The following is a 25,431-nucleotide window of genomic DNA, read 5'->3' on the forward strand; positions in this document are numbered from 1 at the left end:
TAAAGTTTACCTGCATGAAATTTGGAAGATTTGAATTGTAAGGTTATATCCTTCAGCGTTTGTCAGGTGTATGACCTACCTCTGCCCCTCCGATTTCTCCCCCTCCCACTTTTCAAATGCATACATATGTTGATTGGTTAGGCTTTATAAATACCGTAATTGCGTGATTACATAATACTTGATAATGGCACTTGACTGGAGTGGTGCATGCTGCATATGTCGGCTCCTAAGCAGTAAAATGTGTGCGGATAGTGACGCGGGCAATCAACATAATTCTATAGACATTACTGTCAATGGCGTGGGGCTCTACTCTTATTTATTGAAGCACATGGTCCAAATTAAGTAGGAATTATTATGATATCTGGCCGGCATAGTTGATACATCCCCCTGGTATGACAGACAGATTAGGACACTGTCACTTCTGCATGTGCACATTGGTGGCTCCCCTTGCATACATCTGGTAGCGCGAACATTGAAATCCCCGCGTATTAATGAAATACAGGTCCTGTATCCACTACACAGCCATCTTGTGTGATATGGCAACACTTTATGCTGTAATACACTTGCTTGCCACTCGAAATTCCCATTTTGCATTTTCTCAAGCTCAAAGAAATTTCCATGGCACGGACATAAATATCAGGCTGAAGTACTTGACATGGAGGCCCGACTTCCCTAAACATTGTTGCCCATGTATTTATTACAGTATATCAACATTACCACACTTCCATCCTATATTGTAGCTATAGGTATTCCAGTATGTGGAATTATCCCCCCTCTACTAACCTCCTCTCACTGCCCGAAAAACTACTCACACATCCAGCCTCACTCCCAAAACTACTCACTTATCCATCCTCACTTCCACAACTTCTCATATATCTAGCTTCACTCCCACAACTTCTCATATATCCAGCCTCACTCTCATAACTGCTCATACATCCAACCTCATTCCCATAACTACTCACACGTCCAACCTCACTCCCACAACTTCTAATATATCTAGTCTCACTCCAAAAATTACTCATGCATCAAGTATGATGTTCTTGCTCCAATTTATCAACTCGCACATCGGAATGTCTTTTTAGATTATGAAGATTCTTGGTTTGAATCCCAAACTGGCCCTATACCTATTGTTGTCTTATTACACAACAAAAGCTGTTCATGACTTTCTGCTAGCATGTGTGTGCTGTCAGTTAAGTGTCAGCAGCTTTGTTGAAATTGAATTAGAATACGATTTATGAAGATGAAGTTCATTATTGTTAAAAAAAACGTCTATAACAAAAAATTCCTATGTTTAATTTAAAATGAAAGAAATAGCTTTGTTTTATCAACATCAAGTTTATGTGTCAAATTTTCCAGATGAGTCAATGCACATTTAACAAGAGATGTTCCCTACTTGACCCGTTGATATGTAAATAACCATATTGGTCAGTCAGCCTGTTGTGGTCAATTAATGTTAAAATATCAAATTAGGACCAATTAATGATCTCTAACTGCTGCTGTCCATCAGGGCCATACTTACTGACCGCAGAATCATCGGTGACATGGATCAGTGACAGCCAATGGTCTGTATCCAGATAAACAGGGGGGTTATCAGGCTGTGGGGAAGGGCCAGTCTGTCCCTACTCCTCCCCCATCATTACCCTCCGATGATAAAGAGGATCAGCTGATAGGATCTGTTAAATAAGTGACATGTCTATGATTGCATGCCAAAGGGGAATGTATTGGTTTTAGCTTACACTTTAATGTAGGTCTGTGCCATTGGTCAGTGGGACGGAAACTGGACAGTGTGATTAATTATTGCCAGCTTAGTGTCAGCTAGACATTTACACATGATTGTGTAACAATTAAAGTAGGCTGGACAGCTCCTCAGTATAGATTTTATCTCAAGTCCTTAACACATAATTACCCAATGGGCCATATATTACCCAGCAAGCACTGTGCCTCTGTCATTAGATACTGTATTTTGGAAAAATCTTCATTTTACAACAAATGATGCTAATATATCTTTGTTTGAATTAAGCAAATTATCTCAAAAAGTCAATTGAATTTATCATAGTTTGTATAACAAAATCCTTCATACCTTTATTGATCCTAATGATATGATTATAACAGTGTTCTTGTTCAATATTTCAGTTTAATTTCTACGTCCTTTTAACATGAACCGATTTATTTGGTCTTTACTAACAGTATTTCTTTCTCAAAATCAAGGATATAGTTTAAATGGGACTAATAAATAAAAGAGGCCTTTATTATTTTTCTTTCCTTTTTTTCAGAATAAAATTATGGTTTTTCATTTACAAACAATTAAATCTATTGAAGTGGCGATTGTATTTGATATTGGTAGTAGATAGTGCTGAATCACATACGCCAACAATTACACTGACATATCCACTGCATGTGATCAAAGCACACAAATGTTAGGTTATTAAATGGTGTCTTTTATTGATAAATTTAATAGATTCTCACTTAGGACGATACTATCATTGATACTGGTGAGTGATTTGTTGATAAAAAAATTGCCCTGCAGATGGTGAGTGAGTGTGGGCCTTGTAATTTATCTACAGTTCACACCGTCATATACCCAGACAGCAGTGTCATAGTCTCCAACGTCACACCTTCTACATAAAGTGCAAAAATTTGAATTGATAGTTCACAATTAATGATGACTGAGGGTCAGTGACCGTTATTAATTAACACTCGAGTCACTGGGGAGGCGTAAAGCTAACAGAGACAGCCTTAGGACAGATCAGCAGGAAACGTCTCCAGAATGCTGCGAGTTACTGTATTTTCTCATTATTCTAAGGGTTTCTGTATTTCCTCAGTATACTGTGAAGTTTCCGTATCCCTCAGAACTTTAAAGGTTCCTGTATTTTATCAGCCTTTATAAGAGTTTTGTTATTTCCTTAACATTGTACTGGTTTCTGTATTAATTTTCCTCATTATTCTAAGGGTTTCTGTATTTGCTCAGTATTGTTTGAGTTTCTGTATCCTTCAGAACTTTAAAGGTTTCTGTATTCCCTCAGCCTTGTAATGGTTTCTGTATTCCCTCAGTCTCGTAAGAGTTTCTGCATTTCCTCAACCTGGATAAGGGTTTTATTATTTTCTGAGCATTTTAAGGGTTTCTGTGTTTCTTCAGTCTTGTAAGTTTTTTTTGTATTTCTTCAACCTTGTTCGGGTTTCTGTATTCCCTCAGCCTTGTAAGGGTTTCTGTATTCCCTCAGAAATATAAAGGTTGCTGTATGTTCATCAACCTTGTGAGGGTTTTCTGTATTTCCAGGGCATTTGAAAGGGTTTCTGTTTTTCCTATTTTCTCAGCCATATAAGGGTTTCTGTATTTCTTTACCACTATAAGGGTTTCTGTGTTTCCTTTTAGGAGTTGCTGCATCTTCTCAGCTCTATGAAAGTTTTTGTGTTTCTCCAGCACTATAAGGGTAACCAGCATTGTCAACTGCCTGCAGATATCATACAAAATAGTTTCATTTGGATTTTTTTTTTCCAATGACAGCTTGATTCAGTATATCAATGGGAAGTGACAAGATCTCGCAGCATTTGTCTCAGCTGTGCCATCCCTACAAAGGTGTCAAGTAATTTGGATCAAATTGATAGGCTAAGACAAGCCGTTAGGTCTGTTTTCTCCCGTTCATACCCCTCGGATTTCCAAGCGTCTCCCGGGACAGGCCAACACTCCTATTATAGATCCCCCTATCCACAAAAATCTCATAATCATTGGTACTGTAATTAAGTTTTATGGGTTGATGATAAGAAATGAAATAAGGATGATTGAGGATGACATTAAAGATGACAAGAGCTCAAGAATGACTATTCCCTCATTGGTTTCTGTTTCTTAAATTAATACAGAGGTCGCACAAATATCCCTCAACATTAAATGATACTGCGACGGAGGTGCCACTTATGCATTAGGCCTTGTATTATATCAACATTACAAGTAAATCAATCAGCCGAATTGTTTTATAAATTGTGTTAAAAAGCTAATACAAGGAAAATGGAATATTTGTGGAGTGTCTCCTGTGGCATCTACTGTTGGTAACTGAGCAAGGCTTAGGTGGTAGCTGGAGCCTTCATTTCCGCCATTTACATTAGTTGATGCGGGTCCGATTCAACAACATCTGTTTGCACATGAAAAAGGGTCCATCTCCAATTCTTCCAGTGAAACTGTGACATTTATTTGATCATGAACTTGCATTGGAAAGACTTTGGACGTAGGTGATTTATCGGGGCAGAGAACTCTATACACGGATCTAATAAAATACATTTGTTGGGATTATTGTTGGTATAAACAGACACAAATCATGTTATTGATTTTATCCGATATAAATATTTTATCCTCAATGTATAGAGTCGTATTTATTGTGTTTTCATCGAATGATTGTGGAGCGTAGCTTCTAGTCAGAAATGTAAAAGACATCTTTTATTTAAATGACAGTTTTTCGAACTGGTACATATATCATCATTGATAATTTAGATATCGAACAATCTGTTAATTTCTCATCTGAGTGCTATCAATATAAAATGTATACAATGTACATTCAGCATCAAAGTTGGCAATATGTCAGCTACAGTAATTATTCAACAGTTGTAAATGTTAGTTTGGTAATTTAAAAAAAGGAATGTCGTCTTCTTCAATAAACCTATTGATGTTCTTTGCATGATTATGTTAATATATTGTAAATATAAGGGTGACTGTTTTTGTTTCGCATTGAACTATTGATATTTGTTTAATACAGTTGTATAAGGGTAACTGTGTTTGCTGAGTATTTTGTATATAGTGACATGAATATTAATCAATTTCAATGAAAGACTAGCATTAAAGAGAGGAAACAACGTTCATTTTATAAATAGAATAATACAAATTTTCTAAAAGTAAAACCTAAACTGTTGTTTAATAGAAGCTGAAAAGTAGAACAGTGAATATCATAAGAGTATTTCAAAAGCTTGAAACCCCTGGGCAGTTTAAGGTAATGGATCCACTTCGCTGGTTAACTGGTTTTTGCATGCTTGACTATCTTCTAAGGTCAGACATTCAAGGTCAGACATTTGATAGTCTTCCTGTGGCCAAACATAAAAGCATGAAACATTTATTGGATTTTTTTTAATTTACGTCTAATTTTGTTAGACAACGTCACATCCTAGTTTCTGCTGTGACGCTAGTCAGTACTGTAAAGGGAGGTAACTAAACTCCCCTTCCTAGTTTCTGCTGCGACGCTAGTCAGTACTGTAAAGGGAGGTTACTAATCCCCCTTCCTAGTTTCTGCTGCGACGCTAGTCAGTACTGTAAAGGGAGGTAACTAATACCCCTTCCTAGTTTCTGCTGTGACGCTAGTCAGTACTGTAAAGGGAGGTAACTAAACCCCCTTCGTCTCCATTTTCTGCTCTGTATCCTCTGCATATTCTGCTGGTTATTACTGAAACCAGCAGTCTCTTTTGGTCAGTTGTTGTTTGTTTGGTGGTCACTACGGGTCAGGCTATTTGTGCGGCGATCACTGGAATGAGAGGTCTGGTCAGATGGGGTAAAACGTCTACAAATAAATGAAGTATTTGGTTGGGTGGAGTTGACAGGTGGCCTTTGCCTACAGACGATGTACCAGGCTTTCTTCGGAAGCAGAGTAATAACCATAGATTTCAGGGACCGGGTGTGAATACGTGTGGAGCACAGCCTCAATGTCCATTTACCGAACCGACAGAGATCTATTACAGATATTACACACAAATTTAATGGGTGACTTTTCTAACTTTCTTAGCCATTTTACGAGAGCAACCAGAAAATGAGAATGTTACACTTGGAGTGTGTAGAGGATAAAGTGGTGAGCCTATTGATTCCGCTATTCTCCCTTCATTGAATTACGATTTCCTTTGATTGTTGTCTAATTCGATTCTGATGTGGCCAACTTGGCAGGTTTTCATATAAGTTGGATGAATTTGGCGTAATCAGACAACAAGGTGTTTGATGTCCCGGGCTGGAGAAATTGATAACACCTCTTACTAAATTATTGAGCAGCAATAAATATCCATTTAGGGAGAGAGTTCATCATGGCCTCCTATCAACACAATTTTGATCTTATTCATCCTGAGAGGTGAAATTGCTTTCCATATGGTTGGCCCCAATCCGCTATTACATTAGTGTGTGAGGGAGGCCCTGAAGGAGATTCATTCTGGGATATAAAGTAAGCCTTAACAGGTACTGTCAGACTCCACCTCAGCCTCCTCCTCCTCTACCACAGCACTGTAATAGCCTGTACCTTAACTTCACACCTTCTATTGGACATAGGCCAAAGGGCCCTGCTGAATTCTCATTTACATCAAAACTTCATAAATTTTGTTTCTGCTATTGCTTCGCTGGAAATAGCTGTTATTTTTCAATAACAAAACGGTGTCTGAAATTGGAGATTATTCTGAAAAATTGTCTTGGAGACGACACTTTAATGGGTGTTTTTTCCTTCTTTAACATTTTTCTTAGGCGCAAGTTTGACATGAAAGCAGGTTAGAAAATAAGAATACATGTATCTTAAAACGTGATGTTTAGCAGACAGATGATGTCATTTCAGCTGAAGTCTACGGGAAAGGTTTACAGAGCTGACAGGGAAGTCTGAGGAGGGATATTTACTATACAAACGACAACACAAGTCTTAAACACTAAATTAGGTTTATTCTGTTTTTCAAATCCCTAAGCAGAAACTTCTCGAAAATTCAGTGATCTTTTTTTAACAATCCTATGTAAAATGTCTAGACTGGTTGATACATCCATTTTAAAAAAAGGATTTTTAATTCTGCCTTTTTTTTGAAATCTTTGACCAAACACCAGAGACTGCATGACACATATATTTCAAATTATAGCAAATAAAATTGTTTTTAAAAGCAAATGTATGAACAAATTTTAAATTTATTTTTTTATTTTCTATAATCTTAAACGTTTAAAAATATTGATATTTTTAAGTGTTGGAAGTTCAACTTTAATATTTTCTCGTGAAAGAAAGTACATTTTACAGGATTTTTTTATCTACCAACATTTAAGTTTCTGAGGTAAAAACCAGTGTAGAATTGGGCCTGAATATCAGATTGTTTCTCGGAGATTATCAACACAATTTACCAGCCAGAGGCTGTGAAATAGTTCCAATACAGTGAAATTGGTACCAACGATACAATTATATAATCAAATTCCGGGATAGAGCTGTGATATGGAGGTTTTTTACCCCACTCCATGCTGCAGAATTAACTTTCTTTTTCCAGTATAATTATACAGGTGTGCAAGTCGTAGAAAATGGAAGGAAAAATGAACAGAATTGGTTCAATTTAACAAAATCCAACTTGTGTTGGCACTTGGGTTCATGAAAATTTTAAATGTGAAAAAAGTTAGAATACAAGTGATGAAGTTGAATTAAGATTGAAGAGAATGTGTTTTGGCCTGGGAACACAGATGCGTGCAATTGGCCCTCTAAATGTGGGGAGTAAGGAGCCTATAATTGCTTTAATTGGGATCCATATTGAATTATACCAGCAGATAATTTGGAATGGGCAAGAAAGTAAGGTGTTAGCTAGAGCCTGAACTGTGATCTAGTTTACCATCTCTATTCTACTGACATTATTAAACCAAACCAAAAGGGACAGCTAATTGAAGCTAGCTTTCCTGTAACTATTGCGAAATTAATCAGCCTAATTCTATCGGGTTATTACCATGCCACTGTCCCTAAGCATCAATTTGGATTAAGACTTCCTGGAGACATAAGCAGGCTATGAACACCAATGAACTATAGTATTGTTGTTCCATTAAAGAGAATTTAATGGGCCGTAGATGTAATTAGCAAGTTTTACTTGGCAAAGTTTGATACGAATGTCAGGTGATTTCCCCTGGGTGAAAGGAATCAACACTTATGAGCAATAGTCGGCCCAGCCACATGATAGGTATATAGGGTTTTAACTCACATTGTTAAAATTTTGTGCCGTAAATACTCCTTGTTTGTTATATACCTTCATCTACACGACTTCAATTTAGACACATATAAACTTGGAACATTTTTCTTGAACTTTGAGAGGCTAGCTGCACTCTATGCGTAAACATCCTTGGGTGGTGCTGACTGGGAGGGTTGTGACACCTTGCGGTACAGGACAGTCTTATACTTACATCCTGTGACAGCTAATGGAAACATAACATGGTATCTATGCCAACAGAATCCCAAATTGGAGATGCTTATGTGACGGAAAATTTAAGTTTGGAGGGTGTTACTGTGGTTTTATGGAGTGGAAAGTGCCACTCAAAACATCATTTATTAGTGTTAAACTTATCTGTAGACTATAACAAATGGAACTGGAATGGCCAAAAATGGTTTTACTTGTATGATATTTATTGAGTTGGTGCAAAGACATCAAAACGTCTTTGAATTTGAAAAGTTGTCGGGTCTAGCTACGTACTCGGTCATGAAAACTTCATTCCGGGGAAAAAGAATTATAACATTTTGTGCAGAGGGTTTTATTTGTAATTTCAACATGAATAGTTTTGTATTTCATTCCGAGACTTTGGCGACAGCTGGGGAAGCCTAACCATAATGAATGTTTTTGTTAAGGGCGCCCCAACAATTAACCAGCTATTAACAGCCTACTACACAGGTCATACTGCCTGATTACAAAATAGGTGATAATGAATTATACATACCATAACCCATACTATCATTAACAACGCCAGATATCTAGATATGCACTCAATCAGAAACTTTCAAAGTGAATGTTTTAATACTTGTAAATGAAGAAAAACGGCCTGTAGACAAGGTCCAGTAGACCGGAATATACAATGTACAAGTCTATGAATTGGGTATTGAGTTAAACAATTCCTGAGGTAGATATACAGTAAAACGTCTTATCTAGGACCTCACTTTGCTATACTTGCCAACCTTTGAAACTTCCATGGGGGAGATTCTGTATGCTAAAAAATTAAAAACACAAATAACATGTGCTCAACTAGCACCTAGGTAAAACTAAACACTTTTAAAAGACATCTTTTGAACTGTTCTTTCAGATGAATGAAATCATTTGATCTTAGACTATTGGAACAGTTGAGCAAATTCACAGATAATAAATACTAAATGTATTAAGATCCAAAATGGTGAGTCTCTCTGGTGTAATAATCACCCTCACCTCCAGTCAAAAAGCCTGTTCATGTTTGTAAATCTACTCTTTTAGGACTGTTTTTTTAAATTTTAGGATACACTCCTTCAACCTTGTGTTCAATACATTTACAAGCGTTACAATATTCATTAGTTGTATCATCAAATGATCGACTAAAGCACATCAGTTCAATGTCGAAGAATGTGTTTAAATTATTTACTTATCATCAACATCACTTAACTTTCGTATCAATATCAATTAACTGGGCATCTCAATAATCGATTGACAGTAGCACTACAGCAGGTACTCTGCACTTTTAATCAAACACAGGTAACTAGACATATGTCATAACCTAACATAAAAATAATTTTATTCATTTTATAATTACCATGAAGAATTCAATTAGTTGGATAGTGGTTATATATTGCTGGTTGTTATAAATAGAAAATTGATATATATTTATAAATTAATAGGTGATATTTTCAAAAAAAGGACCATGCACTTGGTATAAAATCAAATTAAAACAAATATTTCTGGACTAATTCAAGCACAAATTTGTTTTTTCCTTCATTGTATTGTCTGTGAATAGGCAGGCTATCTAGCCCTAGTTAATCGGTATGGTTTGATCGAGTCTGAAACTTGAATTAAAAAATCGTTTTGAGAGATTTATACAGCTGTAGACTATATTAAACATGCCCAAACTATTTCTCCTCTCTAACTGCCACATGTGTCTATGTAAGTCTCCTCCAGGCTGATCAGATCTAGTTGGTTCCAATGTTTTCATTCCAAAATGTGCAATCCAACCCTGGATGTTGAAGACATTTACAAGACTTACTCCAAGGATGTTTGAAAACATGTTGAGATGTGGAGAAATATTATTTCAATTCTGGTCGGCTTACCATAGTAAATCTCCTCTGGGCTGACATTGTGATACAGTGTGTCCCCTCCTGGTCTGTTATCATTGGCCCCGAGGGACTTAATAACTTAAGCTGCTGAAAAGCAAACATGCCGCCATGGGAGACGGGGTCCAGTGGCTGATTGGAAAGTGCCTTGTTTTGTTTATTTAACTTTATATTCTCTCTGCTTTAACTGACATGGTTAATTTATTTTGATAAAGTTAATCGCTGTATATCAAGTATCGGTATGTATATTTGGATCAAGCCTGCTCAGAAACTGGCATTTAACTGTTATAGGTAAATACTATACTTGTCACTTTATGACAAAAATTCAAAATAGATTAAAAACTTTCAAATATCGGTACCACATGTTATAGAGATAAAAAAAAAAAAAAAGTACAGTAATCTGGGACAAAACATTTCACTAATATGCCAAGTTTGACCAGATCGACCTTCACTATTTGTCTGCAGTGAGGTATGTCAAGCTTTGTCTCGGCTTTAATAAGTGTAAATCATTACTTTAAGTATCAAGACTTTAATCACTGATGATCAAATATGACACACTAAGTAGTTACATGAAGAATGTGAAGGGGATTGGAATCAGCGCTGTACAGGATATTCTCAATTACACCTAAGCCAGTTGTCCAAGACCACCCGGTTTGTGTGGCACGGATTTCCGAATCCATATATAAATTAAATGAATTACTTTAGTAGATATACATGGACAAAGTTTTTATAAATAATTAAAGGAAATAAATAGAAAATTAAAACACTTAAAAAAAAATTGGTATACATTTCCTGAATGCATGTATATTTAAAATTGTAATGGTTGATATCAAATATATTGGTGTTTAATTGGTCCTGGGCTTGTGTTCGTGTACCTGTTCACCCGTTCCTTGCGTAGATGATGATGAATAACCGTGTCACACATTAACACTGTGTCCATACTTTACCGAAACTTCTCCTCAATCTTATCCCCCCGATCTTTAACAACACAATTACCGATTAATGCATTTTCAGCTCAAGTGATCAGAATGTTTTGATTAATTGAAATACCTCTTTGGAGTCTGTCATTAAGTTAGGTCAGGAGGTGTGGGTTTCAATGAATGGAGAATTTCTAAAACATTGTAAACAAGATGTTTATCAACTTTCATTAAACTGATTGGGATCTAATTGTACAAGTTCTCTATTATTTGCAGTTAAACTTGAATTAAACACGAGGTCAAAAGTTTGCTAATGGCATGAACTCATGACAAGAGCTGGCAGAAAGGGTTGGTCTTTGACAATGAGCTAATCTTTCCGAGGAAGTGATTGCCGTGTCAGATACGGCTGTCAAATCTTAAGATATACACAGATATCATGCACTGATAATTGGAAAAAATACTGAATTTGAACTTTCACTGTCAATAAATTAGTAAACTTGAGAACAACTTTCACAAACATAATGATGTGAATGTTGCCGTATAATTTCCTCCCGTGGCAGTGGTATCTGATGAGATCTAGCTAGGGTGGACTAGCACTGACTGAGGGGCGGACTGGCAGGTACAACCACCCACTAGTGTCACATACATACATCTGATGTTATCTCATCTGATAAATATACATTAATAGTTAGTTTTTCTGTGATTTAAGTTGAAATGAAACAATCCAAATTTTTATTCAGAATTTTACACTTGTTTTTTAATACGAGAGTTTTTCTACATAAATTTTACAACAGCCTGTTTCTACATGAATTGGGGAATTCAAGCATTTTTTTTTATTGAAATTTGGAAATACTCCTCATTTTTTTCTTCATTTAAGAAAATAAAGCATTTTTCGCTAGGGGAAGCAGCCTGTTTTCATCTCTAAAGAAAGGCAAAAAAAACCCCACTGACAAATGTCAATATCTTAATTTGGACAGAAAAAGACTATTTTGCTATAACAGAGTTCTTTCCCTTGGATATATTTGTACTGTGGATTGTCTTATCCTTAATACAAACAGCCTCAGTAGGTGATTAGTCATTCTGCTGTAACATAGTGCTACAATACTAGTGTCGGGGAGAGTAATTAATTAGCTAGGTCAATCATCAAGTTATTATACACAGTGAATGAAAATGTATTTTCTTGATGATGAGTAATTATGAATTGTGTTAAATATTAATCACTCCTGCTGTCTGTGATACTGTTCAGGTGCCTATATAGACATTTGATTTTTAATCAACTTTTGCCACATTGGTGAGAGGTTTGAGGAATGGTGATAGGGGGGCAACAAAGCCTACCCTGGTAGACTGGAGTCTGGCTGACAGCCGACCTTTGACAAGGGTAACGGATGTCTTAGTTTAATGTGCAGTATCAGTCGCTACTGGTACAATATAAAACAAGATGCTTAATTGTAGCGTTACAATGATGGTCGGGAAGGCATGAATATTTATTGGGTGACGACGTCACAAGCTTCAGGGCGTCTCAGAACCAGTTATATGTCAAGCTGTGTATGGTCGGATTGTTGCTTGATATTCTAGTAATCATACCACTTGGGGAGCTAAACTAGATAGATTTTGTTCAGCTGATATTGATGAATAAATGTGGATTCACGTGAAAAGAATGGCTATCATTGTGAATTTCATTGATTTGTTAGGGTTAATTGAGCAATTACAATTCTGGAATCAAGGTTTATTTTGTAAATTGTATTGATTAAGTATCAACAACAGAGTAAATGCAGCTATACAAAACACTGAGTCAATGTCATTGATTAATGAAAGTCAATTGAGTCCATCAATGTACTGTACTCCTACTATAAAATCAGCCGGGTGATTAGTCAGGATTATAGAGTCAAGCCTTATGGGTGCTATGGAATTGGCCTGTCATCACATTTGTAATTATTTCGTGTCTCCTCCCCACAATTCAGACACCTCCTCTTTTCTAGTTCCCTTCACTCAAAGCTTTGCAATCTAATTATTGCACAGAAAGTACCATATCCCCACAAACAACTCTTTTTCCCTGTTTAAAATCCTGTTCCCAAGAATAAGTTCTTTCCATCCCAGTATCCTTTAAGCTCAGAGTTTCCTCTTTCTCCACATTCTAGAACCTCCAAATGAAGAACACCATCCTTATAATGGAATCTCATTGCCTTGGTCATCTGTCTCTGTATCTCATCCCCCTGAAGGCATTCCCTTCCACCAGAACGTCTTTTCTCTGTCAGTGTTCCCTCCCCATCCCCTAGATCAACCTATAGCCTTGAAAACTTTCATTTAGATTTCCCCTGCTCTAAGAACAGCCCCTCCCCAGTCCCTGCATGCCCGCCTCGTTTGTGTTGGTAGAACGTCAGATCTAAGTCAGCACTGTAAGAATTCCCCCACTCTTTGGATAGATTCTATAACACCAGAACATTACTGGGATTTACTGGGACCTGGCTCAAAAAACCACCAATTAAGTTCATGTTATCCAGGAAAAATTGTCTCTTCATCAGGATTGAATTATTAATTTGTGCACTCTACAAGGGTGCTGCCCTATGGAAACTCATCATTTAATACCATTAGTGGGAGTAGATCTGGATTGGAGTGTAAATGATTTGTAATAACGGCTTTAATTGATCTATTATAAATTAACCATGGCAGTTTTGATTTTATCATCTGTTTCACACGTCCTCAGGGACAGGATTCCACCTCTCAACCAACTATTTTTTTATTCAGCAATTTATTTTCATAGTAACTTTTATACCATACGCACTGTTGGCCAAGATACATTAGACTTCTGAATAAATGATGAAATTTATCATTAGAAGTAAGGTTGAGGAATTCTGATTTTGAAGGATCAATATTGGAATTTATATGTGATCATGTGATGTTTATCTAGTCTTTGTTGTGGTGTTGCCGTCGCGTAAGCTACTCAGATTTACCGATTATTAAGCATAAGACGATGAATATTTTAATATGGAGGTGTATGGGGAACTGGAGTCTGTCAAATAGGTGAACATGGATTCCTGTCATGCTATCGTGGTATTAAGAATATCAAATGATATACTTCTAATGTAAAAACAAAATTGGTGAAAAACCTCCGGAGCCGTTACTTGGCGAGATGCTGTGTTGATTTACTTTGATGACAGATCGGAAATGTGATGTACCGATAGCTGTATCTTATACGGAGATGCTGGAGCAGTTTTATGTGTGTTTTTGAGGGGATGGTGATATCTACGGATAATTACAATAGGAGACGGTTTATTGATTTAATAAACCTACATGGAAACAAGATGAAATGAAAAGACTGTGTTGTTTTTTAGACCCTGCTGAAACTGATGATGAGTGATGTCACTGATATCAATGTTATGTGTTTTAGAACACAAAATCTTGTTATGATTGAAAAATCAATGACTCAGATAATAAAAATGAAAATGGAAAAATTTCCCCCATGTCATTTACAATTAGATCTTGATATGTGACTCGGCATTACATTTGATTAAGGCAGCTTCCCCATCAAGATTAATACACAACAATGACCCCCAAACAGCCAGTTCCTTTGAATGAAATTTTATTCTTCTTGATGAAATCGTTTTGCAAACTGACACTGCTTATAAATGCTGTGAAACAGTCCTAAACGATATCATAGCTCCGGCATTGATGATACGAAATGAAAGATTGTAGATTCACTAGTGTGAAATTAATTACAAATTAACAGCAAAATTGTATCACAAAGAAATTCTGCTCCTATAAAATATTCAAATCCTTTAAAATTACATCAAAAAGAGATCTGTATGATTTTTGTTTGCTTTTAGTTTGAACAGCTTTTTATGCACAAAGAAGCGAGTATCATATGCACATAAATATACAAATATATAGAATAGCAACATAAAACTTCAATAAATTCTCTTTCTGTTGTATTTGAATAACAATTTTCGTTTTTTCATGTATTCCAGGAACCCCAGTGAACAGAATCCCCATCATGGCAAAACAGACACTTGACTTGTATGAGCTCTTCCGATTGGTTGTATCAAAAGGAGGCTTGGTGGAAGTCATTAATAAGAAACTTTGGAGGGAAATTACAAAGGGTTTAAATCTCCCCTCGTCCATTACTAGTGCGGCTTTCACTCTCAGAACTCAGTAAGAACTTACTTATGTTCTTGTAATTATAAGATTTAAAATAAAATTATTCATTTTTCATTATCAAAATTTTGTATTTAAATAATTTCTTGATTCAGTAAGATTGTTTTTCAAAGATGTTTTTAAAAAAACATTTCTTGGTAGTTAATATTTGAAAATACTCAATTATTTGTATTAAAATATACATGGAATACCGAATATTTGAAAACAAATACTAAACTTTTTGCATTTACAGATACATGAAATACCTGTATCCTTACGAATGTGAGAAGCTCAAATTGAGCTCTCCACAGGAGCTTCAAGCTGCAATTGATGGAAATAGACGTGAAGGTCGTAGGTCAAGTTATGGCTATGACCTTTCACCTGGACCAACCCTGATCCCAACAGCCCATCACCCACACCTGAACGGAAATCTACTTAATGGTAAATTTGGAGGCAGCACATCAGGTTTGTACATTTTTATTCTCACAGTTTAAACACTTGGATCTGACGTTAAAGTTTTCAAATATGTCATTCGCAAAAAAAATCATGATTTCGCAAAAAAATCAGATTTGATTAAATTAATCATTAAAATGTCTTTTGTTAGCAGTATCTGACATAATATGTTTGTGATGTAAAAGCGTACAGTGATAATTCAGTAATAAATTGTAAAGGTCAGTTATATAGCATCAAGACTAGTTCTTTATGATACCATTCTGATTTGAATATAAATTTCATTTTGAAAGCTGGATTTTTTTCCAATGCAGACCGTAGATCACCACTGACAAGCTTACAGAAACTGTGGCAACTACAGGCACACCAACTCTGTAAGTAGGACCACGCCACATCTTCATTTCTTTCTCAGGCTTTTTTTTGTTGTTATTTCATGTCACTAACCGTTTCACTCCCATTTAACTTTAATAAACTCAACCATGCATTGATCTGGATGAGTTCATTATGGTCTACAGTGGTGAAAGAGTAAATCAAAGCTTCAGAAAAAAGTTTTCTCGATCAGGGTTATATATATTGATAATTTAGTTTCCCTTGGAGATAAAATTTGTGTTCAATTTAACACACAAACCAATGTTTTTGTTGCCTTAATTTTACAACAGCCTGTTCCTTAATAAATGGGGGGAAAATAGCATTAAATGTATTGAAATTGGAAACATATTCCTCAGTTTTTGGTCATTTGTGGGGAACAAGGCATGTTTTAGTTAGGGGAAAGAGACTGTATTACGGAGTAAAACTGAGCAAAACTAATCACTGCAAACATTAATTAAAATTTATCTCAATATTTCTATAACAAGAGGGGAAAAAATGGAATTACCTTCTAAAAAATGAATACTATACTTTCATATTAAAAAAAGTTATTAGATCTTGAGTAGTTATTATCGGTTTGTTACCAAAGTACACGTTAAATACTTGTGTCACAAATCATTATTATCATTATTTTTTAAATGGAGGACTGTACATCTTTATACGACCAGTTTAATACACAAGTATCGGTGGTAAATAGTCACATGATATGAATGGTTTTTGTCAGAGATAATATGTTTGAATCTATCCTGCCATGGCCATGGAGCTCCCTCGTACATCGAAATTTATAAAAAATGGATATGAGATGGTAATCTTTTTGATTCATCTATTAAATCTAAGTGAGGGTGTCTTGGGTGAGGAATGAGTCGAGGCGAGTTATCGTCGCACCTAACTCACCGCAATCGAATCTCCTGTTTACAGTCACAAAAATAAACATAATTACGTTATTAATGGTTAAACCAATGTAGATTGTTTAATGGGATATTTTTTTTAAACTAATAGTTATTTAATTTCTGTTCGGGATCAAATCAGTAATACTGTACTTTTGATATCAGTTGTTCCTGTGTTAAAAATCTAACGGATATATCAGTTGTGTGAATTTGAATTTCGCATGATAAGAGGTAATCGCTCATTCGACTCGCGGAAGTTATCTCCGTTTTCATCTTATTTATGCTGTCCAATGCTTTGTCATAAAAACGTATCAAATCATAGGCTTTGCCCAGTCACCTGGTATTTCTGGATCCCGGATCACGTGTCAAGGGATTAGATGACGAGTAATGAGACCCCACATAATACGCTAAATAAATCTCTGCAATGGATTGTTAAAATAATATGATGGCTGGCTATAAGCAGGAAAATGATTTTTAGACCTTTAATTTAATAGCTTCATACATTTAACACTCTCAATTAGGCTGCTGCCAAACAAACCCTACCGGGAGTATAATAGCTGTGTTATTGAGCAGTCACGGCGCGGGACGTTACAGCCACTCCGTAGATCGATTCCCCAATCATTTAGTGCGGTGAATTGGAGAAAATAGGTTTGATTTTTGACTGTGATCTGGAGATGTGTAAAAAAACATGAGATCGTTAATTGTAGAGCCAGTTACTGAGGGAGGGACAGTGAGTCTGGAGGGGAGGGAGCAGATGAAATGTACCCCCCAATTGACCCGGTTTGGGATCACAGAATACCAATAGGGGCTCCTCTTTAGAACCCATCATAGCTGCTCACTCGAGGAACCTCGAGATTCAGATTTCAATATCGGGTGAAATAGATACTCCTCTATGCTATTTATTTGTCTAAATATTTAGAGCATTATGCTTTAACAGAAAAGGCTATGGATTTTATAACCACGGGAGTTACACAGACAGCTAGAACGAGGAGGGCCAACTCCCGATCTCTCTCCCCACTATCACATTTCAGGTTCTAATTTGTTTATTTAATGATACCAATACCAATATCACTTTGAAATAATTTTCAAATTATAATGTAATTGTTTTGAATGGGGACAGCAGTGGAATATAAAATAGTAATTGAAACATAAATGGTAGTTTGAGTGGATGAAGCCAGTGATTTGGCTTGAGAAGTAGTAACTTGTCAGCATGGTTGATTTAACATTGTGTCACACTTGGCTGGTTATGTAGTCAGACTGGTACACCCGACTCCCATCCCTCAAATTAATCACTACTTTTTCCCTTTAGTGATGTAAGGAATTCAACATTATCGAGTTAAACTTGTATACCTGATGTACTTATAGACCTGATTTTCCGGATGTGAAATTGATATTAACCCAGTGAACTTTTTAGAAAAATGACGATTAGGTTCCTTATGTAAGACTAATAATAGCAAGCTGTCATTTGTACCCATACACACCTAGTTCTAAACTTAATTATATTTACGAAATAAACTGACATCGTTTTGATGTTATTAATCTCTATTCCTCAATTCCTGTGCAGATTTAAATCACAGACAGTCTATCGATTTTGCAGCTGATTATAAAATGTGTCTTATAAATTTTCTTTTTAAATTCATTATCAAAAATCACCTTTTCAATTGCATCCTATTATGCTGAAATTGTAGGTAAAATGCAAAATTATTTAATTAACTATTAAGTTTTTCCAGTGTTGTACATTAAATTGGGCAATTATATGTATGATTATGATTTCTTAATTTTTTTAAACATGAAAAGAATTCTTTGATTTATCATGCACATATATAGACCTCTTTTTACTCCGAAGACAGTTCTATAATTCATTATGTATGTGATACTATTTTTTTGAACTTGGTGACAATTTTATTATTACATGTAGCTAAATATTGATTTTTATGAGGTATTAAAGTTACAATTCTATAATTTATTACTCATGTGACATCAGAACTAGGTGTAACAATTCTATAATTTATTACACATGTGACATCAGAACTAGGTGTAACAATTCTAGAATTTATTACACATGTGACATCAGAACTAGGTGTAAAAATTCTATAATTTATTACACATGTGACATCAGAACTAGGAGTAACAATTCTATAATTTATTACACATGTGAAATCAGAACTAGGTGTAACAATTCTATAATTTATTACACATGTGACATCAGAACTATAATTTATTACACATGTGACATCAGAACTAGGTAACAATTCTATAATTTATAACACATGTGACATCAGAACTAGGTAACAATTCTATATTTTATAACACATAAGTCATCGAACCTACGAAACAATTCTATCATTTGTAACATGTGACACATCAGAACTAAATAAGAATTCTGTAACAACTTAAACCTGTTAAACAGTATCCTATACAATATTATTATACAAACTTCCTTGTCACAAACAGGTAGTGAAGAGGAAAGTATGCCTCCCACCTCAACCCACCACCACCGCACTCTGACAGAGCATCACCTTACAGAACGCGACGCAATCGCCATGGAGGCTGCATCACGGGTCATGGAACACGCTACACGTAAAATGGAAGAGGCATCACGTGCTGCAGCTCTCGTAGAGGAACCACCAAGAAAAAGGTTGATGACATCAGAAGAAGAACGGATAATCTCACATAACAATATGCCAAGCACACATATAAAGATCACAAGCAGAAGTAAGTAGTCTACTTAATGTATCTATATACTGACCACTCTATTCTATATGATACCTCTATACAGTGACACCTCTATACAGCGACACCTCTATACAACAATACCTTTATGCAACAATACCTCTATACCAGTGACTCCTATACAATGATACTTCTAAACAGTGAATTCTCTATACAATAGCACCTCTATATAATGACACATCCACACATTGGCACATTCAATGACCTCTATATACAATGGCACTTCTATACAATGACCTAATTTAGTATTAATATCAGTCTAAATTTATGCCTGTCCCTCCCCTTGGTCCACTGCAAACTTCTATCATCTATCACCCGTCACCGCTCTCAGTCCACTGCAGACTTCTATCACCCCTCACCCTCACCCCTCTTGGTCCACTGCAGACCCTCACCCCTCTCGGTCCACTGCAAACTTCTATCACCCCTCCCCCCTCTCAGTCCACCGCAGACTTTTATCATCCCCCCCCCCTTTCCGGCACACTGCGGACCTTTCTGTCATATAAGTGGCATATAAAGGCCATTATTGCATGCCTAGTTAAGTCTATACACAGGTAAAAGACTCCTATATATCCCCTCCCTTTTGAGACTACCCCGTATTGAGACATCACCGCACTGACAGTTTGTCATTTAATGTTCCCAAACAAAAGCCCTGAGGTGTGTCGAACACGACAAATTTTACCTGGATAAAGCTGCCCTATCTGATGGAACCAATTGATGGAGGTAGATCTCTTGATACAAAACACCTCATATTTACATTAAATAGCTATCGGACTTCTCAACTGAACATTTATATTCAGCGTGAACCCTATTCATTCCCGAGACACTCCTTTAAATATCGAATCCACCAAAGAGCCAGTTAATTCATAAGATATCACTTTCTTTACTTACCTTCGGAGGGTGGGACTGTGGGAGGGAGGAATAGCCGACTGTTTTCTATGACCACACGGGTGCTAAACGGACAAAATGGACCTTGAAATTCCCCTCCTTTGATAAGACATGTTTGTCTGCACAGATAACACTCACAAATGTTCGTTGAGATCTGAGGGACTCACTAGCTTGATGTGTCTGCCCCTTTACGACTTCTGACAAGGTTTTTCGGGTAATATACGTGAATTAATGGTTTTTATTAAAATCACACAAATGATATTACACTAACTTCAAAAAACAAGAGTGATGGAATTTGTATGCTTGCTGACTTAGATGAATATACACTGCTTTTATATCACGCTAAATAGTGTCTCCCATGGCGACATACAATCAAATCAAATTCTTCTTATACAATTTTGTTGCTCATTCTGATCAAATGCAATCTTCTAATAGTTATATGACGTTCTTTAATGTGCAAAGAACAGTTTATTGGCTTACGATCACGACAGCTCACCTAGGTTTTTTTGTACAGGTGTCGCTGAATATCAGATGTGTACACTTCATAATAAGTTTATCTCAATATTAATTTTGAACACAAATGGTTTATATATTTACCTGGAGATTATTTAAATACTTTAAAGGAAGATTTTGAGACTCGCGGTAGATAGACTTGTTGTGATTTCTATACTGGGTTTAAAAAGAAATTACAGAATTATAAAAAATTGACTCACTTGAGTAAGTTGTTTTTGATGAAGTAGTTGCGTCAAAAGGATCAGAACATTTTATAGATGGGCTGCAGTTTTCATCAAAGGTACCGGTGTTGACTTATGCACAAAGCTTGTAAATTAGCATTTGTTTTGATAAAATTTCATGATATGAATCAATTAAATATCTGCAATGTGTTTCGGATGCTACACCTTATACGTGATATTCTTTTTCAATATAATTTGATGAAACCTGTTAAAAAGGCAAGTAATTAAAACATTATCAAATACATGTAATCCCTTGAGAGATAAAGAAAAAATAAAATCATCGGTTGTCTGTAAGTTCAAAGATATTTTTTTTACATATTTATAAGAATTCAGCTTTTATTAGACTACATTAACATGATATAGAGTCATTAAATCTCGATATAATGATCTTAACATGTGATAATCATAAAGTATTATTTCATAAATATTCATAGATGTATTGGTTATTTGCGCTGGGAAACATTTATAAGATTTCCTGCCAAGACTTGTGACTTTAACAAAAATTCAGCTGTCTGAAAGTGCTATTGATATACAGGGTTCTATCTCTGATAAATAGGTGTTAGAATATCTGATCTATTAAAATTAACCATTTTCATGCTCCAACCTGTACCTGACAAGAGTTGCACAGTGGTACAATCAGATGTATAAATTAGTTTGTCGAGGGCATTATCGGTTTTTTACTTGAATCTGTGAAAGTGATCGGACATCATCTGGAGGGTGTCAACAGGATCGGTGTTTAATCGTAACAGGAATATTAACATAGGTACGTGCAATTCACATGGTACCTTCTGATTTATTTCTGAGATTGCATCATGTGGAAGATCTAGTGACAACCTGTGCCAAATGATATGTGGGTAAAAAGGTACTTTTTTATTAGAAAATCTTGCTTACATCCTGTAGGGATACAACCTTATCAAAATGGTTCTGCAGGGGGTGATGGCGATTGATGTTACTCTATTTAATGACACCAGACAAAACAAGTTCTATTTCAATTAAATTCCTCCTTTTAAAATTTCCTATTTGCAGGCACACTATAAATAAATTTGATTTTTATCACAAGAAAAGTGAAAAGTATGCTGGTACAATCGGCATTGTAGATTCATCAGTATACTGTGTGTATGTATGCCAACGGCTATATTTTTTCAGAATTAAAATGTTATAACTCCTAAGGATTTTACGAAATATTACAAATGCTAAAATATGTTACAAAATGGCATTATATATATGGAGAACTGTTTTGATGAAATGGCCACAGATAACATCAGATGAAGGTCCATATATGTATATAATTTTAGGTTTTGTGCTTCTAGATGTAGTTCATTGAAGTGCCTAGGGACACACCAACATGTCATCAACAGTGTTAATGAGTGTTTATCCTGGGGATATATTTTATAAAAGTGACTTATTTGTTAATGTATTCCAAACACCTGCAGTATCTAGAAATGTCTTTACCTGTGATTAAATCTGTGGCCTTGACAGCACCCTAAAGAGTACATTCTACAACATACCAGGTTATCTTGTGTTATAACGTGATCTGTTCTACTCAACGCTGACTTCCCAAATCAAATCATCCAACCACACATATAGTGTTATTTTTTAATGTATTAAGTAAGTATTGTTTTATTATTCCCTGGAATAATATAGAAATGCAATACACAATTTATAGGATTTATAGGATTCTATAGCAATACAATACACAATTTATAGGAATCTATAGAAATACAATACACAATTTATAGGATTCTATAGAAATACAAAACACAATTTTTAGGATTCTATAGAAATACAAAACACAATTTATAGGATTCTAAGGAAATACAATACACAATGCATAGGGTTCTATAGAAATATAATACACAATTTAAAGGATTCTATTAGGATACAATACACAATTTAAAGGATTCTATGGGGATACAATACACAAATCATAGGATTCTATGGAAATACAATACACAATTTATAGGATTCTATAGCAATACAAAACACAATTTATAGGATTCTATAGAAATACAAAACACAATTTAAAGGATTCTATAGAAATACAATGCACAATTTATAGGATTCTATGGAAATACCGGTACAATGCACAATTTATAGGATTCCTCCTCTGTCTCGAGATTGACTCTGCAGTCCTAAGATAAGGAAGGATCACTTAGTGTGGTGGCCAGCTCCTCCATCCTCCTTTACAACTGTATCAATCACTTTCATTTCCTGTCACTGTCCTTTTCAAAATTGATTTATATAGAATTAATTATTTATTTTTTTGTATTTGCAGATGATGGTAGAACAGAAATAGACAATTCACTTGTGGTGAGCATGGAAATTAACGGAATCATGTATCAAGGAGTTCTGTTTGCACATCAACCCAGGAGGCTGTGAACAATTCATTTATATCAGACTATACACATCAAGGATTTCATCAGAAACTGGCCAGTCATTAGCCAGTAATAAAGTGGGCATATAGAACATGGAATTTCATTGGTTGCCTGATGCATACATAACAGAGCAGTTAACCAATCAAAAATCATTTTACAAATGAAACTTGCCATAGTGATGTTCTGGTCGTCCTGGTGAAGTTTTCAACAGACAGGGTTACCATGGTCACCAGGGTTCAGAACAATTTGGAGTGGTGCAATATCTTGAATCAAGATGGCTGCTACAATATGATGTGTGATATAAGGACAGATTGGTAAACTTGACAATGTTGGACATTCGGGTCAAAGTAATGACCTTGACATTGAATAAGGTTATTAAGGTCGGAGTGAGGGTCGGGTGTGAATTAGAGTTTAGAGGTGTATGACTGTGATGTGAGAATGAAATGTGACCTTATCTTATTGTGTGCAATGAGGAATCTCACTAAAGAGCAACGTAGTAGTATGTATGTATGTACAAATTTAATTGTTTCATATATAATGTAAAAATGTTATAGCCACGATTTATCTCCCTACCCAAATTAATGAAACCTTTTATTTGCCTGAACCAAACACCCCTGTGATCTTACAGGGTACACACAGACACCCATCATGTTACCATCCCTGGGGGCAAAGCTTCTTTTTATATATATACAAGTTCATTTGAAAAATAAGTTCAATAATATAAGTGTTCTATTTATTTCAGAAAACCAAATCAAATTGTTTTGTTTTTTAATTCTCTGAACATCAAGCTTATCTCAAAGATAAGTATTTGACAATGTTATGAAAAATAAAAACTTGATCAGATTTTGTCCAATAATATTTTGGAAGTTAAAATAAATTATATTTCTAATGATGTTATGATATTTGGCAGTCATTCTGCATGTCATTTCCTCTTACGTCCTTTTGATATGAAGTTATTACATTAAGGTAGTTATCACACTTTTAAAATGTGAATGAAAAGTGTTTTGTTTTTATGTGACCTGTCAACATGAAATCTAAACCAATATGATATAACGTGAACATATTTTAGTAGGGTATCTTCAGACGCATGTGGGTTACCATCCTTATCACAGACAGGCCGGAAATATCGCTCCTGCTCAGAATGAAATAAACTGACATTTATTGGTAATAAAATATAAAACCAGCAAATATGAGTAAGGCTGTGTTTTAGTTTCACATTTCTCCAAATTTAGGATAACTTTCCTCATTTCTGTGTGTAGGATAAGAAAATCTTCTTTTCACGGGAATGTGGTCAGAATTTTGCTTAGGTTTTACAAAGCATTTTTTGATAATTTTATTTTCTTAACTTAAATTTTCAAATAGGGAATGTATTACTTAAGTTAAGGAGAAAAGGTATACAGGGCCAGGGAATATCTCTTTTTTGTAGAAATATTTCTGAAAATATGTTTTTTGTATTGATCAGAAATCTCCTTTTCTTCTACGACTAATATGTTTGTACAATTAGGCTACATTTTTTATCTTTTCTGTTTCCTGTGGGATAGATTTTCAGGTTACCATAGGAACGTACCTGGGATTTGGGAATTTCTGTTTCCAAGGGTCTAGCATTGGAGAATTTTTGTAGATTTGGGAATCTCTGTTTTGTTTAGAAATGTGTGTAAGGAAAAGGGCATCCTTCGATTTATTTTATATATTATATATTTGCTTATGTCTTGCTCATTTTCACTGATATTAATAATTGGTGTAATCGTTGTTGACAATCATTTCACATATATCTTCATTTTTACAAACTCATTGTATCTCTAACCATTATAACATATATTGATGTTTAACACCTCAGTATAGTTAAATATGTCGCTACCTTTGTCACCCATCCGTAACCCACAATGCAACTCTTCAGGTGTGTTTCACTAGGAAGTTAGTTTGGGTTCAAAGTTCAA

The 25,431-nt window shown here is 35.3% G+C and overlaps 1 protein-coding gene across 2 annotated transcripts in view; it reads left to right on the forward strand.

Moving 5' to 3' along the window:
- The window catches only part of LOC110445597 (AT-rich interactive domain-containing protein 3A-like), a 62,571-nt gene extending 37,741 nt beyond the window's left edge, over nucleotides 1-24,830 (forward strand). Inside the window, exons 4-8 of one of the 2 annotated variants that reach the window (XM_021490277.1) lie at nucleotides 14,899-15,082; nucleotides 15,318-15,529; nucleotides 15,808-15,888; nucleotides 19,222-19,482; nucleotides 23,395-24,830. In XM_021490277.1, coding sequence (XP_021345952.1) covers nucleotides 14,899-15,082; nucleotides 15,318-15,529; nucleotides 15,808-15,888; nucleotides 19,222-19,482; nucleotides 23,395-23,498 — 842 coding nt within the window. In that variant the 3' untranslated portion in view covers nucleotides 23,499-24,830. The remainder of the gene's footprint in view (nucleotides 1-14,898; nucleotides 15,083-15,317; nucleotides 15,530-15,807; nucleotides 15,889-19,221; nucleotides 19,483-23,394) is intronic. The other variant, XM_021490278.1, reaches the window with a different exon arrangement.
- The last annotated feature ends 601 nt before the right edge of the window (nucleotides 24,831-25,431 follow it).

Source organism: Mizuhopecten yessoensis, unplaced genomic scaffold, assembly GCF_002113885.1.
Source record: "Mizuhopecten yessoensis strain PY_sf001 unplaced genomic scaffold, ASM211388v2 scaffold2329, whole genome shotgun sequence".
NCBI lineage: Eukaryota > Metazoa > Mollusca > Bivalvia > Pectinida > Pectinidae > Mizuhopecten > Mizuhopecten yessoensis.